The 17,134-nt window shown below is 33.5% G+C and overlaps 1 protein-coding gene across 2 annotated transcripts in view; it reads right to left on the reverse strand.

Moving 5' to 3' along the window:
• Positions 1-17,134, reverse strand: part of LOC145277967 (putative ATP-dependent RNA helicase DHX37) — a 108,592-nt gene that overhangs the window by 35,485 nt on the left and 55,973 nt on the right. For both annotated transcript variants that reach the window (XM_080130108.1, XM_080130102.1), the window contains 5 exons: positions 16,001-16,108; positions 13,188-13,312; positions 9,260-9,353; positions 4,387-4,452; positions 64-139 (listed from right to left, as the gene is read on the reverse strand). In XM_080130108.1, the coding sequence (XP_079986234.1) occupies positions 64-139; positions 4,387-4,452; positions 9,260-9,353; positions 13,188-13,312; positions 16,001-16,108 (469 nt within the window). The remainder of the gene's footprint in view (positions 1-63; positions 140-4,386; positions 4,453-9,259; positions 9,354-13,187; positions 13,313-16,000; positions 16,109-17,134) is intronic.

Below are 17,134 nucleotides of genomic sequence, written 5' to 3' on the forward strand. Positions count from 1 at the left end.
AAAATAAAATTTGATTGTTTTTTTAGTCAAAATGAATTTTAAATTAAATTGAAAATTACTCACTTTTGGATTCTTTGAAAGACTTTGTGTTTTTTATTCGCTTTAATGCTCCTAAAGAAACAAGTAGTTTTTCAGCAGCCTGAAATAAAAGTCAGCCATGTCAGAGTTGAAAAATCAAAAAAGTTTTCATATCATAACATAATGCCTTGTTAAACCCTGAATACTTGCTCTATATCTTCTTGAAGATATGCCAATAAACCTAATGTCTAGAATCCTTATTTCAATTTTCATAAAAATTCAGTAAAATTATTGATTCTAAAAAAATATCCAAAATATGTCTTGAGCTTAAGGAGTTGTAAGAAGAAATCAAAATTAAAAAAATCTGGCTTAATTTGTGTCAAATAATTATGGATCAAGTTTCATGCAAATTGGAAATATTTAAATGAGATTGAGGTTGTACAAGGTGGAATGATGACATTTCTGTTTGATGAAAACCATTTTTTTTTTTTTTTTTTTTTTGTTGCAGACTATCTACTAGTTGGCCAGTTGTGTACAAATCTCAAGAGTAATAGGAGCCTACACAATGTTCAACAAGCGAGATCGGGGATGCGCTGCTGTACAACTTAGTTCTCTTCCGATCCAAATTATGACAGCACCCTCAAAATACAAATTCAAACAGTTCAACGTCTGTGGGCACAATTCAATGAAGTTTCCAGCTATGGTCTTGGTCATTGGTTAAGTTTCAAGTGAAGGCCACATCATGCCACTTCACATCATCAAAGTCGGTTTGAAAGTCAACACCAATGTGTACCTGGATGTGTTGAAGAGTGTGATGATCCCTTGGTGCAATCAGCTGGTCGTTGGCAGCAGGACTCTGCGCCAGCCCACAAGTTCAAAGAGGCCTAGGTTTGTACCCTTTTCTCACTGCTCCCCACTTGACCTAAACCCACTGGACTACTTCGTTTGGTCATATGTCGAGAACATCACCAACATGACCTTCCACAACACCAAAGCCAGCCTGATCGCTACCATCTGCCAGGACTTGTGGAAAAAGCATGCTCCTAGTTCCAGACCTGCTTCAAGGCAATGATTGAGGCTGAAGGTGGCTGCATTGCATAAGTGTCAGCTCTACTACATAATCAAGTTACCCAAATTGATTTTTTTTTTCCAATAAAAGTTTTAATAAAGCTGTAGTGTTTTTTTTTTTAGGGTGAAAAATTTCTCTTTCCACCCTGTATACATAAGTTCGTTAAGACTTTAAACTACTCTTAAATAAACTAAAATTTTGGATAAATTTAATATCATTAAATTTAAAAAAAAAAAAAAAACTAAAGTATCCTAGAGTGGCCTCTAGGCCTTAATAAGAGATTGACTCCCACCCCTAATTAAAAAAAATATACCACAAAGCATTTCCAGCTCCTGTTCCCTTCCTCTGCATAAAATTAAATTATAGTCAGATTACGCTCCTTGTGTAGCAGCTGTCTCAAAATTTATAATAAATCGATGAATTTGTGAATTTACTCCATATAAACATATCTAACTTTATATATGTAGAAATGTAAATAAAAATATTGTATCAAAAAATCAATGAATTTTTTTTTTTTTTTGTTTTATTCTTTTTTTTTTTCATTTTCCTTCTTTGAAGATTGTAATGCTGGGTATGGGGCAGCAAAACCAGCTGCCAACATTGTCCTGCTTTTTAATAGCAACCCTCATTAATGTTGTAAACTTGCACTGTATGTTTTGCTGATGCATATGAATGAAAGACATTGCAACGATAGATACTCGGCCAAAGAAAGGGGGGGGGGTGAAAATTTATCTGGCCAGAGTCAGGCTACCAATGAGATATTTTCTTTAGTTGAACAAGTGCCTCATCAGATGTGAAATCATTCTGGGACAGATTTTTGTGAAAAAAATTAATGTCAAGATTATCTGAAGATAAGCCCTCATGAAGGGAGATGACCTGAATGTTAGCTTCGGTGAGTATCTGATTAATCAGCTTTTAGGTAGTCGAATGGTGATCAAACTAACAAAACTCAGAATTTTATTTTTTTAATGCCACTAGTTAAGTTTGTAATGGAAAGTTAGCATGTAGCAGTCATACATAAAGACTGATTTTTTTTTCTTGTGGAGAAATGTGCCTACTAGGCAATTTGGTCATAGACTGACAAATCAGCTTGCACGGCATATTGATTTCATCTGTCCTCTGAAGAATTCCTTTCAGCCTCTTTGGGAATGATGATTGGTCAGTAGAGAAAGCAGAGAAAACCTTTTTTTTTCTCCCCACCCCCTTTATTAAGCCATAGTAATAAAACCTGTTAGCAATAGATAGAGTCTAAGCTAATTAGGGAATGCATAAAACTTAGGAACATCATGATAGACAATATAGAACTCCAAAAATGTGTCAGTGATACAAGTTCATTCACACAATTCTGAGGCAGCACATTCAGGACTGCAGAACACTATGCAAAAGGAGATTGCTGGTACATCTTTTAGCAAACACCAGTGTGATTATAGAGAGGGTCTCTCTCTATCTATCTCTCTCTCTCTCATTCAGGGTGCATTGATTCCATCTCTTTTCCTGAAGAACTACTTCAGCCTCTTTGGGAATGATGGTTGGTCAGAAGAGAGAACGTTGGAGGCAACAAGGAAAGAATCTTTCTCTCTCTCGGTCACTGGACATTCAAGCATCAACGGTCTTCACCTGAAGATAAATTGCTGACAGACCTTCAACATTCCAAAGAATGTTCTTTTCTTCATTTAAACAATATTCAACTTTATTCTACTTCAATAAATCCTTTCATTGTTTTTAAAAAAGAAGTTTTGTTTTTCTGTTTGTGCAACCATTTTTTTTTTTTTTTTTTTTCTTTTTACTACTAAATGTATAGAAATGCATCTCATTATTATAAGCATATCCTTCTTCACTCGAGGACAACAAGACATCTTTGTATTGATTTAAAATTGAAATAGTTCAATAAATAAATAAATGTTGACTGAATAAAGGAAAAATAAGTTTCTTTGATTTTTTTTTCTTATTCTTCTCAATACGTGCCCCAAAATTGTATGTCACACAAATATAAAAAAAATTGTTTACCTTTGGAAGATAAATTGTTGGTAAATTTAATGTGTATATGACACAGAATGTTATAAAAAATAAATGATAACTTTATGAAATATAAAAGTTTAAATTATAGGAGTTATAATTTTTCATGTAAAAACGCTTATGGCCAACTACCCAGAAATTTGCATTTTTCAAAGACTTCATCCATCTAAGTACATAGTACCTTCAATAAGATTCCAGGCTTTTTTTTGTACAGGCATTTCAAATTGTTGTAGACTCTTAAAAAATCAGTATATTATTGCTATACATCTTATGAGTGACCGGTTTTTATGATTTCAGGTTCAAATGAACAGCTACAGCAGGAACTGGAATGCACCCTACTGACTGTAGCAACTGGTGAATTTCAAAAATGCAATCTGGATGTGAGGGCACTTTAGAAGAACAATATGCAATAAAATTCTGTTTTAAACTTAGAAAAAATGCCACAGAAACCTATGGAATGCTTTTAGACCATCTTGCATGAATCGAACATCAGTTTGAGTCGCATAAGAAATTCAAGGCAGGCAGGGAGTCTGTGAGGGATGATGAGAAGTATGGAAGGAGTAAGAAAGTCAGAACACTAGATTTGATTGGCCAAATAAAGAATTTCATGGATAAGGACCATGGTGTGTCTATAGAGACAATAAGTGCACAGTTTGACATCAGTGTGGGAACTGTACACACAATTAATCATGAAGAACTGAAGATTTGCGTGAATGCACCAGTCGACACAACTCCATCCTTGTCACAAACTATTTGACCAAGACAGTTCCTCACCCTCCCTATAGTCCAGACCTTGCTCCCTGTGACTTTTGGTTATTTCCTAAGCTCAAGTAAAACCTTAGAGGCTGTCGTTATGAGACAACTGATGAGATTAAAGAGACTGATGAGGGTCATTGACACGTTCACAAAGAAGTTGTTGGAATGATCCAACAAGTGCATTGCAGCCGGAGGAGATTACTTCAAAGGGGACTAGAGTTTCATGAATGTACTATCAATAAAAGTGGCCATATGAAAAAAGTCTGGAAACTTATTGAAGGCACCTCATAGTCTCACAAATTTGTGTATCTTACTTTAAATCTATTTTCATATGATAACTAATGTATTGAGCACTTTAAAAATTTAAAAAGGAATGTTATGTTTGCTTTAGATTAGATATGGTTGAATGCTAAATCCATTCCTTTCAGAGGTCAAAAGATTTTGAGTACCGAATTTACACAAGGTAAAAAATAAAACTGATGTAGATTTAAGATGAAAAGAAGTGATAGTTACTTATTTTTACTTACCAGCAATTGTTTCTTATCTGGTGATGTTGGAAAAGGGAAGTTGATCACTTTATCAATACCTAAGAACTACATAAATAAAAAATTAAAAATTATTCAACCAATCACAAAACCATTATTTATTCAACCAACCACAAAAATAATAATCTTTATAACACATTAAAATGAGGGTATATTTTTCTTTTTAAATCAATACATTTTATAATTCATAACCATTTATGAATTGACTTTTTTTTTTTTTAAATTACATTTCCATCCCCAAACAAGGCACAGTGCCACTATCGGGGACATAAGTTGCAGGAGTATTATGTAGGAAGTTGAGCAGCAAGATGTCTGTTTACATTACACTTGAATTTCTGCATGTCAGTAGAGTTGGGGAAGGAGGAGCCCGAAAGGGAGTTCTAAAGTCTAGCAGTTCTGGGGAAGAAACTATTACAGTAGAAGGCATTCTTACATCTAGGGATCTCTTGTGTAGGGGTGGGACTTTGCTGCTTGTCAGATGTATTTATGTCGAGGGGGCACAAGGGCTTGTGGTTCATCAGAGCATCCGCCAAGTATTTTACTTGTAAAACTGGCAGAGCAAAGCTTAGCTGACAGTTCAGCACCTATCAGATTGGTTACTTAGATCTTTAGAAAGTAAAATGTAAAACAAGTTAATGCGTATTAAAACCATTCTTCACACAAGTGATTCAACAAACATTTTTAGATTTTTGTCTGGAATTTCCTCCATATTAAAAATCAAATCTGTACAGTGTACGTACCCGGGGTGAAAAAAAATACCATATTCCCAAAATTATGTAAACTGATCTAGTTTTATTTTTAAAAAAGAAAATCAAATTTTACATGTATCTGAAGAGTGACTGTGATGCCCACCCTTTTGAAAAATAAATCTTAAAAAAAAAAATAAAAATAAAATTTTAAAAAAGGGAGATAAATCTAGTATGAATTATTAAGTTACGTTGTAATGCCTATGAATTCTAATTAAGCGCTTAAAAATGATTTTCTTTATAAAAATAAAATTACTTGATCAATTTACATGATTTTTGGAATATGATATATTTGTTTTTGGATATATACATCATACAGATTTTTCATTAATTTTTTTTTGTTTTTTAATATAGCAGGAATTCTAGACAAGAACCAGTTATTTATTATCACATTAAGTTGTAATAAAATGCAGGGTAATAGGAAAGTAAGCTCCTATTATTAATAGCACATAGTTTATTAATTGAAATATAATTTTCATAAGAAACAAGTTGAGCATGTGGAGTTCCCCTTCACGAGTGAAAAATTTACTTTCACCATGACTAATGTTTGTGCAAAATTTCAAAAAAAAATTTAAGGTGTGGTTATTGAGAAAAATGTGAACAAATGAATGGATGAACGATTTTAGCTCTATAATGGCCCTCTAGGGGGATCAACCAGAGTTATCCTGTAAAATCCAGTCTGGCAAAAATTTACTTTTACTGTGTTTGTGCAAAAATTTCCAAAAAATTCAAGATGTAGTTTTTGCGAAAACTGCAAACAGATGAATGGGAGTGAATTACTAAGTCCAATCCCTCCTTTGTTGGGGGGGGGGGGAGGGCAATAAAAATAAATTTAAAGCATTGGGTTTTATTTAAAATCTAATATACATTTGCCACCAGATTCCCAAGGAACAGTTTTTTGGGGGTTTTTTTACTAACGAATCATCATTTATCAAGACTAAAAAAAATTAACTGATGATGAATATTATGAAAGGATTAAAATTTCCACATACAACCCACTTAAAACAAAAGCCAACCCAGAAAATAGCAATTCTTGTCCCTTTGTCAGGAATATCACTTACACAATTTGAGGACAAAAGTACATAGAGAAGAAGAGAGAATTACGAACACCTACACACACCTATACATACACACCTATACATATACATCTATACATATATAATACGCACACTTGCAGAAATGACAGCAACTAAATTTCATATTGGTTAAAACATGTTCAGGGACTTCCATGTAATTCTGAATGAAGAATGAAAATGCTCCAGTCTATAAACCCAAATGTTTCCAATCAAAATGACAAATTTGTGAGCAGACTGTCAGTACTAAATTTGAGGAAACAATAGTAAAATGGCTGAAATAGGTTTGGAAAAAAACGAGGTAGTGAACAGAAAATATTCGGCTGATGATAGTTAAAGTTAACCTGAAATCTAATCTAAGCTCCCAAGTCTATGGAGTTTTCCATTGAAACAGCAGGTGGCTAAAGATCAAAGAGTCAGGTTTCATCAGCTTTCATATGGGATGCAGTGGCAAGGATGGATGGAGCTGGCACAACTCACCCCCTGGTGAATGCTGTTTCAGATAAAATATGCACACACATACACACACAGTAAAGCAATTAAAATATATATTCAAAAAAATATGTATATTTATAGCAATTAATGTACACAGATGTGTCTGCATTTCATCCATGTATGGAATTGTCTAATTCTGTGGACTTTGTGTTACTGTCACGTTACAATCAGTAACAAATTCCATGAGCTTAACCAAATGATTCCTTATGACGAAATGTCGACGTCTCTGTATAGTTTAATTGCCATAAATATATTCTCAGACGTTAATAACTAGTTCTGTATCAAGCACTGTTGAAGTAAATACTAATATCTATAAATAATCATTTTTTTTTTCTTTTTACAAAGGAGTCACCACTTATCAAGGTCCAGAGGCCACTCGAGGATAAGGGTTAATAAGTGTACAGTGGTCAATGAGACAATGTCATAGTAATTGTTAGTAGTGGAAATTTGGTATATTGGATTACTAAAGAGGAACGGCTCATCAAGAACTTGTTTACATTGGACTTGAAGACGACCATATTATAGTTAGCTGGAAAGCAGGCAAATGGAAGAGTGCACCACAGGTGTGCAGTTCTAAGAAAGAAACTTTATTCATGGAATCTACGTTTAGGTATAGATAAAGAGTGGGGGAAACTATTGATAGCGTTTTCAGCTCGACAAATGTTTCTTGTGAAAGTTTGGTGAGGGGGGGAGACCATAGATCGGAGCTCAGACAAGCATTTGCCATGAAAATAATGATAAAGCAGAGACAGGCTAGCAACGTCTCTTCTGTGAGAAAGAGGTCGCAGGGAAGAGAAAACAGCATCCCCCACTAGGCTATGAAGTCTGTTTTGAACTCTGTCAAGGCAGGAGAAGATCTTTCTAGCAGTTCCTGCCCAGATGTGGCAACAGTACTCCATCCTTGGACATACCTGGCTCTTATATAGGTAGAGAATTGCATCAGCAGTGAGATATCTACTGAATTGATAGCAGAATCAACCATTTTTCCAGCAACCTCGGCAACAGATTTGATGTATGCGTTTCATTTCAGATCAGAAGTAATGGTCAAGCCCAGGAGCTTGTCAAAACATGGAGAGAGAAGTAACCATGTGTGTGTGTGTGTGTGTGTGTGTGCAGAATTGTCTCTACCAAACTACTCTGATAATTTTTTTGCCTAGACTTGAAACTTGATACATAGGGAATTTGGACTTGTGGAATAAATTTGGTTTTAGCCGGGGGGGGGGAGCTGCTAAAGGATCAAAATGTCAAAATTGGAACTTGGCAGGTGTCAATCGAACTAATGTGTATATGCAAATATACATTTATATGTTCAAGTTGGTTAATTTATAAAGTTTTGATATATGTGTGGACTTAGCTCATGAGTCACATGTGCTGATCTATACAAGTAGAAAAAGATGAAAAAGAAAAAAATAAGCGTGTGAGAATAAAAAAAAAATAGAGAGGATAAAAATAAAAAATAAAAAAAAAAAAAATAGAATTTGTAGCCGAGAGGTGAAAAGGGTTGCTTACTAGGGTTAAGATAATGCTATATGATAATGGGATAATCAGGATTTCATTAGACCCTAATTAATTAGTTAATGAAATCTCATAACATATAGTAAATACTCCCTAAAGCATACTCCATCCTTTATCGCCCTTTACATTATTTTTTACTTTTATGCTCTATTTTTTTATTTTCACATGCTTATTTTCTTTTTTATCTTTTATTCTTTTTTCTACTTGTATAGATCAGCACATGTCACTCATGAGCTGAGTCCACACGTATATCAAAATTTTATAAATTAACCAACTTGAACATATAAATGTATATTTGTGCATACACATTAGTTTGATTGACACCTTATTCTAACATATTTAAAGTATCATAATTATCTAATAATCCCCTAGACAACCTCTCTATCCCATCAAATATACTCAACTTATATAAAATCCCCTATTATACCTATTGTAAGACATAGCATTCTTATCTTGTTACTTAACAACGCTCTTCCTCTTCTGATGAAAAGCATTAGGCTTCAAAATGTCTGGCATAAAAAGCTCTCATAATCCCCTACACACTATTGTATTCCCTTGTTTTAAATTGATTAGTAAATCTATATATACCAGTATATATTTTTCTATTATCAATATATTTTCCTCTTGTATACATATATATATATATATATATTTATATATATATATAATTTAAAGATAGTAAAAAGTTTAGTGTGGGTTTACTTTTGACAGCCAGCGGGTTTTTTCTTATTTCCCTAATTTCATCTTCACATTCAAAGAGTGAAGAATTGCTTCTGACAAAGTGGCTACGTGTTGTATGACTGGAGTGATTTTCATTAAAAATAAGAAGACAAAAAAAATTAAATGCCCACAAATTAATGAATAATAAAAATATTTAAAAATTCTCTTTCTCTTCAATACATGCATACAGGAAAATGAAAAATTGGAAAGATAGTTTTAGAATTAAACCGCAAAAGAACGAACAAAAATTTAATATAAAAAGTGAAATACAAAAAAAAAATGTAAAAAAGCGAAATAAAAACTTACTCTCATTTGAAGAACAATATCTTCAATTGGTCTACGAAGAATCTCAGGCAAAGAAAATTCTTCAAAATCATTATATACAGCAGAGGAATAAAGCCTGGGGAGGAACAAAATAAAAGACAATTTTATGAAATAGACTTTACTTAATTCTGTAGAAAATTTATTTGGCTATGTTTTTCCTTTCAAAATAAAATTCTGTAATATTTTATTTGAATGTGAACCATCAGAAAATGGTCTTGCTCATGAAAAACGTCAGAAAATTGCGTTGCTCATAAGCTGCTAAAAAATGATATTGCTTACATGGCACTGGTTATGTAAGTCACCAATAAATGGTATGGCTTCTGTATGAGGTGCCTTCAATAAGTTTCCAGACTTTTTCATATGCGCACTTTTATTGATAGTACACACCTGAAACTCAAAGTAATCTCCTTTGGCTGCAATGCAATTCTTGTACCATTCCAATAACTTCCGGAAAGCCCCATGGAAGTCCTCTTGTGCGAGCGTATCAATGACCTTCATCACAGCCTCTTTCATCTCAGTTGTCTCATAATGACAGCCTTTAAGGTTTTCCTTGAGCTTAGGGAATAACCAAAAGTCACAGCGAGCAAGGTCTGAACTATAGGGTGAAGAACTGTCTTGATACTCATGACATCTTTCTTTCTGATCTTCTCTGAGCACCCTTGAGACAAACTTCACGAAAATCTTCCGCATCTTCAGTTCCTCACGAATAATTGTGTGTACAGTTCCCACACTGACATCAAACTGTGCACTTATTAATGGTCCTGATCAATGAAATTCTTTATTTGGTGAATTAACTCAGGTGTTCCGACTTCCTTACTCCTCCCACACCTCTCATCATCCTTCACACTCCCTGCCTTCCTTGAATCTCTTAAACCACTCAAAATCTGATTCTCAATTCACGCAAGATGGTCCAAATGCAGTCTGAGGCATTCCATACGTTTCTGTGGCATTTTTTTTTCCAAGTTTGAAACAGAATTTTATTGCATATCATTCTTCTAGTGTCCTCACGTCCACATTGCATTTTTTAAATTCACCAGCTGTGACAATTAGGCTTTAATAGGGTGTATTCCAATTCCTGGTGTAGCTGTTCATTTGAACCCTAAATCATAAAATTTGGTTGGTCATCTTATAAGATGCATAGCAATAATATACTGAGTCTATTTTCAAGAGTCTACAACAATTTTAAATGCCTGTACAAAAAAGTCTGGAAATTTACTTAAAGCACCTCGTAAGCCACCAGAAAATGACATTGCTCTCATAGTGTTGTGCCCATGAGCTGCCAGAAAATGACCTTGTTCACATAAACTACAAGAAAATGGTCTTGCTAACGTGACGTTCTTCACATAAGTCACCAGAAAATAGCGTTACTCCTATAAACAATTTGAACATGGTGCAGACCAGATGGAATGAATAACTTTGTATAAGAATAGAAGAAATGTATTCTTTAAAATGATCTTCTATTTGGGTTTAGGTTGTATATTTTAAAGGCACATCAACCATTTTGTAGTTATTTAATGATGAAACATTCAACACAAGTTACATTATCAAAACCTGGGAAAAATCAGGAAATCACTTTTCACCAAGGGCAAAGGTTTCATAACTGAAGTCAATATAGAGAATTTAGAGGTGGTATTCATTAGGTTAATAATGCACACCTCATCTATAAATATAAAAGCGAAAATGTATGTATGTATGTACGCTTTTCCTCGATGTCCACAAAAGGCTTCTTTCAGAGAAGCGCTTGCTCGCTTCACAACTTCTTAAAACTTTTTATATCATCTATAAATTGTAATATCTCGCAGTTAACCACGGAGCTCGCCTGTCTATCTAATTCTATTGGCCTTCAAACGTTAATTATTCCACATTTCCCGCATCGGCATGCGTTACATTCGGTTTTCGGTATAAACAAAAAGCGAAACTCGACTCTAATCACAAGCCCAGAGCCAGTGGTCTCTAGAGAGCTAAGTAACGTTTGGTCAATGTCGACTTCGTCATATCAGACGGTAGCTTTCATTTCGAGACGAGGGAGCGGGTTTTTAAAAACAAACAAACCGATTTATTCACCTCATTAAAAACTGTCCCGCACAAAATGCTAACTGCTGAATAGCTATCGCCGTCTCGTCAATCAAAAACGGGCACCTGTTTTTTTTTTCACACTTTACTATTTTCCAACTGCGCGTCAAGGCTTTTTTTTTTCACGGGCACCTGTTTTTTTCACACACACCTACAAACACCCGGGCAACGCCGGGTACCCCTCGCTAGTCTATATATATAAAAGTGAAAATGTGTGTGTGTGTATGCATGTATGTTTGTATGTCTCGCAAAAACTTTCGACAGAAGCCACGGATTTTCGCCAGATTGGTATCATTTTCAAGCTCGAATCTTCGGCCAAAAAATATCGATAAATTGGCAAAAACATTCATTCCTTCATCCTCAATGGCTCTTTTTTTACAGGGAGGGGGTGGAAAAAAATATCTTCATGACAAGATGGCTTCTACGCATGCGGAAATGACGTCGGAACTTGAATTAGTTTAAATACTAAAAAAAACAACCCAATTCTGTCGACGTCCTCTTAGCTCAGTTGATTAATGCACGGCGTCATTATCTAAAGGTTCTAAGTTCAAATCTTGATCTGGGATTTCTTTCTTTCTTTTTTTCTTTTTTATAAAGTTTTTCACGTTCACTGTTTTCTTGGGTTTTTTTTATATTTAAACAGGGTTATTTGTGCCATTTTTCACGTTCACTGTTTTCTTGGGGTTTTTTTTTTTTTTTTTTTTTTTTTTTTTTTAAAACAGGGTTATTACTTCGCTTATTCTTTTGTTTTGATCCCCACCCTAGAGTTTCAACAAAAGGGCTACAATAATATTGCAGGTTCTCCATTCACACTAAACAGCCACAAAATGCCCAACAGCAATATATTACATATGAAAGATGCCACTGGAATTTCCACAGGCTCCGCTAATCTATACTATTATATAGAAGTCACTTTGTGTGTGTTCCTTCCTCATAGATTCCGAAACAGCTGAGTTTATCTTTTGCAAATTCCACACAAAGCTAATTTATGTGTTTGGCAGTGTTCTTAGAGATGTTTTGTAGAGAAACTCATTCGATAAGTACAGAAAATCAAAAAAAAATCTGATCTTAAAAATATTCTTTCTCACTTATAGATAAAAAGAATAATTTTTACAGAGGAATATTTTACGTTACACCAGTCAAGGGAGATAATAAAATTTTAGTAAATCATTTCTTCTTAAAAAAAAACAACAAAATAGATTTATTATAATCTGGAGATGTAGTTTAGTAATAGAACATTCAATTACAGATTGAAAGATTCCCTGTTGAAGCCAGAGTGTACCTCATCATTTTATTTTAATTTTTTTCTTATTAATGAATTCAATTTACGATAAAGAGATGCCATTTAAAATCACAGCAAATCATTTTTCTGTTTGCATATTTTAAAACTAAAGATTAATTAAAAGTGACTTTTCCTGGGCATTTATCGTCAAGCCCAAATATCAGCTGACATGATATTGTAAACAAACACAGATGGAATTTGATGAGCGACATTATCTTTATTACTTTTTTAAAAACGTTTTTTTGCAAATTAGTTCACCTGGCAAATTATGCCTCATAATATATAATATTTAGTAAAAGATTGTTTCTGTAATAAAATATACTCAATCTGCATAATTAAAAATATGTTTAAGCTTGTTGTATGACCAAGCAATGCTAGGCTGCCAGCTAATAAGTAAATAACTATGGGAGAGAGTAAATTCATTTATGGTTGCTTAACTTTTAATATCTTTGCCTAGACTATATTTAGTTATTATTGAAATTGATGTTTTGTGGCTGCATCCTTATGCTGCACGAAAAGTTAAAAAAAATTTTTTTAATTTTTAAAAACACATACCTATAACAATGTCCTGGTCCGACACGCCCTGCACGTCCTGCCCTTTGACTGGCCGAAGCTTTAGAAGTCCAAGTAATTTTAAATGTTGAGGCTCCAGTCACTTTATCACAAAACTTTGTTTTTACCTTTCATTTTGTAAAATAAAATATTAAGAAAATAAATATCTCTTTCAAATATGTCAAAAAATTTAGAATTTTAATAAAAGATTTTATTAAATAAATAATCTATTATAGAAAGTGCTGTTGTCTGTATGTATGTTTGGATGTCCAACCAAAAGTCAAAAACTACAAAACAAACATCCACAAGCTGATATATTCTTAATCAGCATTGCAGTGCTTGTTTACAATTATACAATTAAATATGTCCTTTTAAGCAAAATCAAGACGGTTATAATCAGCTAACATACTTTCTAACTTCCAGCAAAATCAGATCATTTGCATTTTTTCTTTCCTACGCCTATATCTCTCCTGTGCATGTACTAGTTTTTTTTTTACGTTTTTCTGATTGTTCTTTTTTTAATTGAAAAGTCTTTTTGGTATTATTAAGTAGTATTGAAATTAGTTTTATTTAACAATTATTAAAAACACTTTGGCACTAGTAGCATCTCAGAGGGTCGGGTATGTAGATTTCCACTGGTTCGATGGTATAACCAATTTTGATTTTTTTGGGGTATTTTAGGGGTATTGAATGTAAATATGTATGTGTTAGTTGCTATCTTTTCATTGTCGTTTTTAATAGTTATTCTTTTGTAACTGATAACTCCTTGGTTATTTAGCTCCTTTTGTATTTCTTCAGGGAAGGCAAATGCTAATTCTCTGCTGCAAACTATTCCTTTAGATTGGTTAAGATTTTTATGTGGGAATGTTTTTACGTTAATGTTCTGGAATGTTTTCATTTTCTCCAAGTTAAGACTTTGATTTTTGGTTTCTATTTCAATCAACAGGTTCCCATCTTTCAGTTTTTTTTAACTGATTTAGGTTTAACTTTATTTGATAATACTCTTTCTATTAGAAAGGAGAAGAGTTTAGCCATCGGGGTTTCCCCTAGTAATTCTATAACATAGAATCTGGGGAATACCGGACTTTCTTCTTCTTCTGAATCAGATAAGGTGCGTTTGGGTTTTTTGGTTTGTTTGGACATTGACTTAAGTGGAAATTTTCTTTGTGTACCCCACCCACCTCGGAGCCCGATATTGGGACCTGTTAAGGGGGAAACCCATTCAACTTGACAATGTCATGGTTACACAAGACAGTATACTTAGTCAAGTGGGAAATCCTGAGCACCTATTGCCGGATTTATTACACTACCCAAATGATTAGTGCATAAATGTTGTGGTTATCAGCCATGTCTGGATTTGGGTTCCTCACTTACCTATTGACCCTTAGCCAGCGCCTTCTAACATCTATTATAGAAATGATGTTTGACTGTTTCTGTCTTGTATTTGATAAGGAGATTATTTAGTATTTTAGGTTTTCTCTTATTTTGACTGGGCTTTTAATGATAGATGTTAGGGCTTGACTTGACCAGCCGATTGATCGGATCGGGCCTCTCCGACCACCCGTCTTGCCTAGTACGAGGCCAAAGTGGAGTGTTGCAATTGATACCTTTATTTTCTCTAGGTATCAGTTTCTCAGCCACCGGGATCCTTTTCCTAGGCATCACGGGTTGCCACCCACAGCCAACAGGTAGCCCCATTGAGGAACTTTTACTCTTTGCAGGGGGGAGGGGGGCAGACGGCGTATTCTAATGCCCCACCGACAGGGCGAGATTAAATAAAAACTTATTTTTTAAATTTTGTTATTAAAAGTGCAGATAATACTAATGATATTATTTTTATCTTTTTATAATTTTGTAAATTTTTATTGTATACTTTTCAATAATATCCTTTTCTTATATTTTATTTCAATAAATTGCTTCACAATAGAAATACGGAAGAACAAGTGAAGGAACTGATTTGCCTTGTTACTGCTTCCACTAGCACGATGCCCGAAATTAGGAAGTACGTTAGCTGACTAATCACCAATATTACTTAGGTAATTGGCATCTCAAAAATAACAGTATCCCCAAAATTATGTAATTGCGTAGATAATTTTTTATACGTAAAAGTAATTTTAATGGAAAATTGTACATTTCGCTGTTTTCTTCACACTGATAGTCAAAATATGGCCGAAAACAGGAAAAACTGAATTATCTCTCCTGTTTTGGGAAGATCACACAATATTAATGGTGGCCATCAGTTTTTACCATTAATATCTATGCATTTTTTAAAAACTAACAGCAGATGTTGTACTAATTAAATTTTATCATTTTTGTACATGTTCGAAATGACAATTATGTAAGTAATACTGTTTTTGCTTAAAAGACATTTTTTTTTTAAATTTCTGCTGTAGTCCACCAACAAGCACCAGCATTGTATAATTAATTTTTAAAATATTAAAATAATTATTCATTTGTTGGGGGGGTGTCAACTGGGCCAGTTTTCATTAGAGGGGCAATTTTTTTAGAGCCATTTCCAATATTATTGCATAAAAGAAAGAGGAATCGCTTGCATCATTATTATTTTCAATACATTTGAATAAGAGAGAGGAATAGGCTGGGGAGAGATTAAAAGCAGGTGGGGGAGATGAATGTGGTAAAATGAGGAAGATGGAAAGAGAGACAAAGTGAGAGAGGTAGATAGACGTTTTTATATAAAGATGTTACAGACATTTTAACTTCTTTGCATTTTTTTATGACAATGCCAACTAACCTTGCTAGTTAAAAATAGAGTATAAATTAAGTTAGAATTTAAAAAGATAAAATTCTTTACTTACTTTTCCACAATCGATAACATATTTTATATTTGGAATTGTAATGGAAGTTTCAGCCACATTAGTAGCCACGACACACAGTCTACAGTTTGGTGGAGGCGGTTGAAACACCTATGACAAAAAATAATACAAAAAAAAAAATAGAGATAGTTTACTTGAAACATTGCTGGTAAACAGAATAATAGTCCAAATAATCCAAACGGAGTTTGTTTTATCAATATTGAGTACCATTCAGCTGGAAGAAAACTTACATTTCTTTAATCTTTCAGTGCAAAACAAAATTTTCTGGAGAACTCACAGTACAGCCTTAGAGTTCAAATGCACTGGATAAATATATATATATATATATATATATATATGCAGTTAAATTATGTTTGATAATTCAATTCTTATTCCTATAATAAGTTTATATAGAACTTCAAATTCTTATAAGAATTAGGGTATCTATCTTTTTATGTAAAAAGCCCCAAAATTATCTCCAAGAATAAGAGCTCGAATATTTATTTATCTTGTTTCAAAAATTAATTTACAGGACAAAAATTCCAGAATACTAAATCAGATCCAAATGATTTGTTATTCCAGAATTCTTTAAACAATATGGCAAACTAAAAGTCAATCACTGTAGATTTCCGGTTTGAAATCATCAGACCCATCCTTCTACAACCAAGGCATTTCTCAAAAAAAAATAAATAAATAAAAACACATACTTCCTTCTGAAATATGTCATGTACAACATGAACATTGCAAACTAGGCTATACGGACGTTAACCATCAACCAGTGAAATTCATTCCAGCAATTCCATTTTCTTTATTTAAGGCCTCAGCTAAGATAGATTTACTGACTTGCTGCAAAGCATATCAACTCCATAAGACATGAATGTTAGCTTTCATTTAATACATTTATAGTATTTCCTTGTTCCATGAATATATGATCTTTTGGCAAACCTGAACAAGCTTTCCCCCCTGCCGTAAAATGAATTCCTGTTCATGTTTTATTTTTTCTACAGATTGTCGATAACAGACTTAACTTTCATATTGGCAGGAAAAAAAAATTTTGAAATGTTTATTTAATGACTTTTAGCGTGGGGGCTCGCTTTTAAATTATAACGTTCTATTAAATTGATACCTCACTTTTCG

Source organism: Euprymna scolopes, chromosome 1 (genome assembly GCF_053919585.1).
Source record: "Euprymna scolopes isolate OS-2025 chromosome 1, ASM5391958v1, whole genome shotgun sequence".
Lineage (NCBI taxonomy): Eukaryota > Metazoa > Mollusca > Cephalopoda > Sepiida > Sepiolidae > Euprymna > Euprymna scolopes.